Source organism: Castanea sativa, chromosome 5 (genome assembly GCF_040712315.1).
Source record: "Castanea sativa cultivar Marrone di Chiusa Pesio chromosome 5, ASM4071231v1".
NCBI lineage: Eukaryota > Viridiplantae > Streptophyta > Magnoliopsida > Fagales > Fagaceae > Castanea > Castanea sativa.
In genome coordinates this window covers 67,790,129-67,798,663 of record NC_134017.1, presented here as the reverse complement: position 1 = coordinate 67,798,663, position 8,535 = coordinate 67,790,129, and the positions used below count along the sequence as shown (strand labels likewise).

The 8,535-nt window shown below is 40.4% G+C and overlaps 1 protein-coding gene across 1 annotated transcript; it reads left to right on the top strand.

Moving 5' to 3' along the window:
- The first annotated feature begins 203 nt into the window (after positions 1–203).
- On the top strand, positions 204–963 carry LOC142634434 (uncharacterized). Its single transcript, XM_075808724.1, has one exon. The coding sequence runs from the start codon at positions 229–231 to the stop codon at positions 757–759; it is 531 nt and encodes a 176-aa protein (XP_075664839.1). The 5' UTR covers positions 204–228; the 3' UTR covers positions 760–963.
- The last annotated feature ends 7,572 nt before the right edge of the window (positions 964–8,535 follow it).

Sequence of the window (8,535 nt, the reverse complement as noted above, 5' to 3'; positions counted from 1 at the left end):
GATCATCAACATGGGGGGTGGGCACTCTTTTTCTTTAGTGGCAGTTGGCTCCCATAACTGAAGAAGCACGGATTATAGATGACTAGACGGGTACGTATAAAAAAATTTAATTTTGACCTTCACAACCGTTACCTCTTCATTCACTAATTTCATTTCTTAGACTTCTATATATTCTCTTCTTCCGGACCTCATTTCTCATCGAACATTATCTCTGGTATTCTCTCAGAAATGATGGCTTCTATAACTTCTAAGCTTATTTTGGTGCTGCTTCTTTGGGCACTTATTTGCACCAGTACTAGTGCTAGGAAGCTCTTGAACAAAAATGGTGCATTGGATGAGCAAAAGACATTCTTCAACTACTTTCCAGGTTATGGTGTTGGACTAGGTGGTGGTGGTGGCGGGATCGGGGGTGGTGGTGGTGGTGGTGGTTTGGGTGGTGGTTCTGGTGCTGGTGCAGGTGGTGGAGCTGGATTTGGTGGGGGTTCTGGCTTGGGTGGGGATTCTGGGTTGGGTGGAGGAGGAGGAGGAGGGTTTGGTGGGGGAGGAGGTGGTGGGGGGGGACTAGGTGGTGGCTCAGGTTTTGGAGGAGGAGCTGGAGGTGGGTTTGGGTCTGGAACGGGAGGAGGGCTTGGAGAAGGAGGCGGGGGAGGGTTTGGTGGCGGCGGCGGTGGTGGGGCAGGTGGTGGGGCAGGTGGTGGGGAAGGTGGTGGATTTGGTGGAGGAGCTGGAGGAGGATTTGGAGGTGGAATATTGCCTTGACTTCAAAGATTTGTGTTTCCATATATATATACCAAGAATGCTTCTACTATTTATAGCTAGTTTGTACTATGTGCTACTTACAAATCCCAAATTTCATCTTGTAATAATGAGGAAATAGGCTGAAACATCCTTTATTTCCTCTTGATTATTATTATATATGTCTCGACTAACAGAATTGTTGAATAAAGCAGTGATTAATGCTTATTCCGAGTGAAATATATGATAGTACAACAGAAAGACATGCCAATCCGGTATTGAAAAAGGAGGCCTCAAGGCTTGGATTGTACCATGCAGACATGCAACCAATCATCATCATAATTATAAGGCTTAAAAGGAAACACAGCGACCAAAGATTTTCCTTCATATATAGTATAGTTTAAAAGTTGCACCGCAAATTAAAGAAAGGCATTCACATTTTCAGTGACAGAAAAGTACATAGATATATGATTGGTGAGGCAATTCTCTTTCTTTCTTTCTTTCTTATATACACGCACAAATTGCATATTTGCATGTATAACCTACTTGATGTTCATAAAAAAAAAAGTATAACCTACTTGATGAGTCACAAGAATGGGTGAGGTAGTTGAAACTAGAAACTTTAAAGCCGCCGCACAATGAATGAATCGGACATGGTAAGGTATTTCAGTGTTGGTTATGATACTGGTTCAGACTTCAGAATGAGTGACCTTAATGTAGTTACTCATATTAATGTAGGATATGAAGATGTATTATTCTGGATGCGTATATAGTACTTTTGAGTCCATGCATGAGGAAAAAGGATCATAAATTGCAAGAATTGATTGAACATTAACTCCTTGTATGGGTGTTCTCTAGTTTGGCTCATTCCAGACTTCACAATCAATTACTAATTTCTTTGGATATATTGGCTACAAGAAGTCAAATAAAATGGGCTGATGGCCAAGGGTCTCCGGTCTCATAGTTGAATTAACACCTATTTATACACAAAGTGTTTGAGTGTTTACGAGAAAAATGGTTGAATTTGTGAGTTAATAGCATATTGTAAAAAAAAAAAAAAAAAGAAAAAAGAAAGATGGGTTAATGGCCTTTATTACATCATCTACCTTCCTTGTTGTATTGTTCAAGAATTCCAGTCAAATTAATTTATCCAAATAAATGCCAGTCATCAAATTTGAATAGTACGTTTATATATATATATACCTTAGTTTGCTTAGACCCAGGATCAAATATAAGAATTTCTTCTTTAGGTGATAAAATAATATAAGGATCGAAATTTGAAAGGATTGAGCATGGCATTCTTTTGAGACCAATATGTACTTTTGGACGGAGCACCTTAATTATCTAATTAAACTGGCCGGGATGCATGCCCAATCCACTTCGGTGAAAATATTTGAAGAGAAAATTTTGGATTTCAGTTTTATTTTTATTTTTTTTAAGTTTTTCTTTTTTGATAATCAATGGAATTTGTGGATTAATTTTAAGCCTGATATATGTAAAATTGAAATGATTATGAGTGAAATTTTATTTCAATATATGTTTACTTAAATATATATTTTCGTAAGTGTTTTAATTAGAACAAAATCTTCAAAACTCAAATAGTCAAATCTATAATAAATATTTTTTTTTTGGAATCCAAACCAAACAATATCATTCATTAAAAGCAAGAGAGTCCAAGTACAATGTCTCAAGAGCTGGAGGTGGCGACTCCTCCATCCAGAAAATATCCTCATCTGTAGACCTAGCACATCGAACTAAGGAGTGTGCTACAATGTTAGCATTACGTTAAACACAGCTAAAAGACTGACATCTAGAACCTACAGCTAACAAACGAATATCCGCATAGATGTTTCCCAATCTAGACCGTAAGGTTAGTAGGGAAGCAATGGACTTTATGACAGTGGCGTTGTCACCCTCAATCTCCAGCTCCTCAAAGCTAGCATCCACGGCGAACTCGAGAGCTCTCCGACATGCAAGCACCTCAGCCTCTTCACTGTCCACAACAGCAAGCCCTCTAGCTAACATGGCAACCATAACCTCCCCCAAATTGTTACGAATAACTGCCCCAAACCCTGAGGAGCATGTATCGGTAAACACCGCGGTATCAAAGTTCAGTTTGTAAGAAGAACCTGATGGAGGACGCCATTTCTACATTGGAACAACAGTGTCCGAGACTATCAAATGAGACTGTGTCACCCGAAACTCTTCTAGATAATCTTTGGCTCGCTGGTTCAATCTTCCTGGATCTTAGATAATGCCCCCATGCACTACAGAATTACGTTGGTTCCAGATGAACCAACATTGGACCCAAAAAAGCTCCAGCTCCTCATCCGTCAATTGTTGCTGCATGTGTTCAATCAACTATAACATATCTTCATAACCTGGCGTTCCTTTCCGCAATCGTCACGGATAACCAGCCCATATATCTTGGGCCAACCCACATTCCCACAGGACATGATATCCAAATTCCTTCACCTGTAAACACACCCCACACTTGTCATCCTCAAGGATTTTCTGTCGAGCTAAATTCACACGGGTAGGCAAAATATCAAGGCAGGTTCTCCAACCAAACACTCTAATTTTGTTTGGAATCTTGAGTTTCCATATTTTCGCCCAGACCAAACTTCCAATTACCTCCCTTGAAGTCTTGCCCATATTAGCTTCCTACTTGGAGATAACCTTGCTATATGATATCCAGATTTCACCGAGTAGTCACCACTCTTAGTGTGCAGCCAAAATAACATGGTAGGAACTTGTCTATGGCTCAATGGGATGTGCAGAATAGCCTCTGCATCAGACCTCTGGAATTTAGACTCTACCACCTCACGGTCCCAAGAATTAGTCCTCCAATCAATGAGGTCCGAAACCATCCACTCCCATTCCTCCTCCTCCAGTGGGTGAAGCACCCGGTTTGTGACCTAGTTTGAAATCCACTTGTCAGCCATAACCCGAATTACAAACCCATCCCCCACCCTTCAGTAATAGCCCTGTTTAAGAATTGGTTGGGTTGCCATCAAGCTTTTCCACACGTAAGAACTATTAGGAACATTCGAGGCATCTAAAATGGTAAACCGAGGGAAATACCATGCATTAAAACACTTGTAGAGCAAGGAGTCCCTATCTTGAATCAATCTTCACCCTTGCTTGGCTAGCATAACCAAATTAAAGCCCTTCAAGTTACGAAAGCTCATTCCACCTTCTATTTGGCTTGAGATAACACCCCCAATTTTTCCAGTGGATTTTCCTTTCATCTCCTATTTGACTCTACCAAAATCTTGCACACAAGGCATTGAGCTCATTATGTAGCTTAGCAGGAAGCAGGAATACCCTCATCGTGTATGTGGAAATGGATTGGGCAACTGCCTTAATTAGCACCTCTTTGCCCGCTCTTGATAACATTTTCCCTTTCCACCTTTGCATCTTTTTCCAGACTCTATCTTTCAAAAAAGAAATGGCTTGATATTTTGATCGACCAAGAAGTGTGGGTAGCCCCGAATAAGACTCAAATTTTTCCACCTCCTTAACCCCTAAAATATTTTTTATGGTTTCTCTTCGTCCACCATCTGTGTTACTACTAAAGTACAAGGATGATTTTTCAAAATTGATACATTGACAAGATGAATCTGCATATAGTTGAAGGATATCTGTGACACACTGCACTTCCTCCTGAGAAACCTGACAAAAAGATAATGAGTCGTCAATAGGAGATGGGATATCCAGGGTGCACTTCTACAAACTGCAACCCCATTGAGTCGCATCTCCTCTTCTGATTTAGCCAACAAAGATGTAAACCCCTCTGCACATAACTAGAATAGATAAGGAGACAATGAGTCACCCTGGCAAAGGCCTCTCAAGGGCATAATTTTCCCATAAGAGCTTTACCATTAATACAAACATAGAATAAGGGTGTAGATACACAAGACATTACCCTCTCCATCCATACATTGGGAAAGCCCAACCTGACCATTATGCCCTTCAAAAAGTCTCATTCAACACGATTATAGGCCTTGCTAATATCCAATTTCAGAGCTAGAGAACCCTTCTTGCCTGTTTTCCTACAATGCATGGCGTGCAAGGTCTCATATGCAATGAGTACATTATTAGTGATCAGTCTGCCTGGCACAAAAGTACTTTGAGTAGGAGCAATCAACTGAGGAAGAATCTGTTTTAGTCTGTTAGCCATTACTTTGGAAATAATTTTATAAATGACATTACATAGGCTAATAGGCCTAAAATCAGAAATTTTTTCAAGAGACTTCACCTTTGGGATAAGAACAATATAAGTGTAATTAATTTCAGGAAGCATATTACCATAATTCAGGAAATCTAGAACAGCTGCAATCACATCATTCCCAACAATATGCTAATATTTTTGGTAAAAGAGAGCACTCATACTATCAAGTCCAGAAGCTTTTGTTGGTCCCATTTAAGACAACGTTGTTTTGATTTCCTCTGCACTATAATCACTGGACAAAATATTCAGCATATTTGGGGTCACCTTATAATGCACTGCACTAAGACATTCCTCCATTCTTTGACATGTACCTGAACAAAAAATATTCTCAAAATACTCAATTGCCACACCAGCAACCTCATCTGGCTCTTCCACCCAACCATTATTTTGATCTCTGACCCTATGGATAAAGTTTCTCCTTTGCTTTTGAGAGGCCTTGGAGTGAAAATATTTAGTATTCTTGTCACCATGCTTCAACCATGAGACCCTAGACCATTGTGCCCAATATATCTCCTGTTTAAGGAGCAAGTCATCAAGAATCTTACTTGCTGCCAAGAATTCCGATTTGTTTTCCACCGTGGGTTCAGCCATGCTCATTTCCTCAACCCTTTTTTGGATTTTCTTAATTTCCTTCTCATTCAGATAAGTCTTAGAAGCACCCCAAGCCTGTAAGTTAGATCCACATTTGTTGATCTTCTCCTTCATACGTCTCAAACCCAGTTCCATATTACTTACTAAAATCCATGCATCAATGATGACTTTCTCACAATTATCCCTCGTTAACCAAGCCTCTTCAAACCGGAATGCCCTTATGCTTTTGCCACGACATCTCAGAGTAGTCCGAGCATGTAGGAGGACAAGCCTATGATCGAATGCATGAGAAAAGAGGTGTGTGACCGAACTTTTCTAGAATTTTTCCTTCCAACCCGTGTTTGCCACCACCCTATCAAGCCTTTCCTTTGTGTTTTCCAACCCCAGCCTTTTATTGTTCCACATGAAGAAATATCCCATAAAACCCAGGTCTACCAATCTACAATCATCCAACAAACAACGAAAATCATCCATTTGTTTAAATTAAGGAGGAAATCTACTTTGTTTCTCAGAGGAGTGTAGAATAGCATTAAAATCCCCTATGCAACACCATGGTCCATCAACAAAAGAGCGCAAGTGATTGAGAAGGGCCTAGGATTTGTGATTCTAGCTTGCTTCAGGCCATCCATAGAAACAAGTCAACATCCATGCAAAACCATCTTCCTCCACAACCCTTGCTAGAATATGGTGGTCCGTAAAATTTATAACCTCCATTTGAACCTCCTCTTTCCAAATAAGAGCCAAGCCTCCTCCACCATGAGGTTTTTTCACTAAAAACTTGTTTGGAAACGATAATTCTCTACAATGATGATCAAAACCCTCTCTGTTTAAGCATGTCTCCATTAAAAAACACACTGTGGGAACTTGATCCCTCACTAACTTGTAAAGGCTACGAACTGTCCAAGAGTTCCCAAGCCCTCGGTAGTTCTAGCTTAAAAGCCTCATTGTGCTTGGCAAGGGTGCTCCTACACCCCGGCAGTTTCATTAATTTGAGCCTCATCCTGATGCCTCCCACGTTTCCCCACCTTGCCTTTAGTCTCTGTTTCTACTTCAAATTCAACTTCCTGGAGCCCTCTTTTACCAATTTATGTGGGCTTGTTTATGTTTTTTCCAACCCCGGCCCACACTCCATCCGAACCAGCCTTGTCTAAGTGGGCTTTTGTTTCACACCATGAAGCCCAGCCTAACCCCTCCTTTCCACATGCCCTGCAGCTAAAGTTGGCATCATAACGTCCACATGTTGCGGAACAAGATCGTGTGATATACTCTCCTGATTTGAATTTGGCGCTTCTGTGTTACTCACCGTCACCGATGAAGGTGGCCCCATGCTTTCTGTAATTATCCCTACAGTTTCGAAAAAATTCTCGATGCAAACCGAGAAAATCCCTAAATCCACGTTGTTTCCAAATGTATGTGAATCGTCCTCAGTAGGGTTTTCCTTCATGGTTTCTTCCTCCACCTCCAACATCTCCGGATTAACCTTCCCGGCCTAAACTTCAGTCCTAGCTTCGTTGGTTGGGTGCATATTCGTGTTTGAGCCCATCCTCGAGGGAGAACGAGGACGACCTCCTGCAGATTTTAACCACTCCCCATACTGGCAAACCACCTTGTTCCCATTCTTGCTTCATACATAGTATTCAGCACAGTATTTGAGATCATGGCCCAATAGTCCACAAAAGTGACAAAACAAGGGAAGACATTCATATTTGAAATTAACCCAAGACCACTGTCCATCCAATCCTCCAATGAAGCCTCCCTGTCGAAGAGGTTTGGATGTTGGGACTACCACCTTCACTCACATAAACAAATTCTGAGTGTCTAGGTTTTTCCTTTTTTTCAACCTCCACCACCTCCCCCAAACGACTACCAATTTCAAAAGCTACTTTGGGTGATGACATTCAAAAGGCGCTCCCCAAATCTGAACCCAAACACCGAATCAAATTTGACGTTCACCGCTGTCATACCAGGTTGCCATCTTTGCAGCAGAAGCACTTGGTTATCAAAGGACCAGGGACCCCCTTTGAGAACTCTGTCCAAATCAAATTCTCTGCTAAACTTGAACTGGAACAGATTCGAACCTACTTCCACAATCTGCACCCCCTTCTCCAAACCCTAGGCTCGCCTCAACGTGTTCTGGGCTACCCGTTTATTAAAAGGTTTGCAAGTAAGAAACTTGCCAAGTAGACTTAAGGAACAGCTCTCAATTTCCTCCTTTCGACCTTCATCTGATATTTTGATCACTTCTTCTTCTTCCGTTGTTAGCCGCATATTCTCTAATCCGTTAATCACTTCGTCAGCCATGATTGACAATTCAGACCCTAAACCAAAGAGAGAAGAAAAGGCAAACCCTTAGAAGACTAAGGGAGGGAGAAGTCTCGCACCTAGTCGAGAGAGAGAGCTCCTACACGAGGAGAGTCTCGAAAACTTAATAAAAGAGCGCAAGTGATTGAGATAACTTGTGTTAACAATTATTCTTTAAATCCCTGAATTTTAATTCCTCAAATATAATTACAAGTTAATGGTGTAGAACTGAAAGATAAGAACGTGCTAGCTAGCTTGATGGCAAGCACGAGTGCGTGCCAACACCTAGAAACGTCACTTTCTTCTATTCCATTATTTAATTTGGCAATAAGAAACACATCATCTCCAACTTTCAATTAAATTATTACTCTTCTTTTTTATATTTCTAAGTCTTCATCTGCCAGAACTTAATTCCTTAGCACATTGTTCACATTCTATGATCCCTAGCCTTTTCTCTTACGCTTAGTGAGTATTTGGTAGCCCTTTTTGTTGTTAGCTAAATATTAATTAACAAAAATGATGGTAAACAAATAAGTTTTTTTTCCAAGTAAATCAATTTATGGTACTTAAAGAATAAAGATCATTTTTTTCTCTCACCTTTAATCAAAAAAACTTACAACAAATAAGTTAACTAAATTATGGTTCCTTATAATTACTTATGTAATCACATTTGA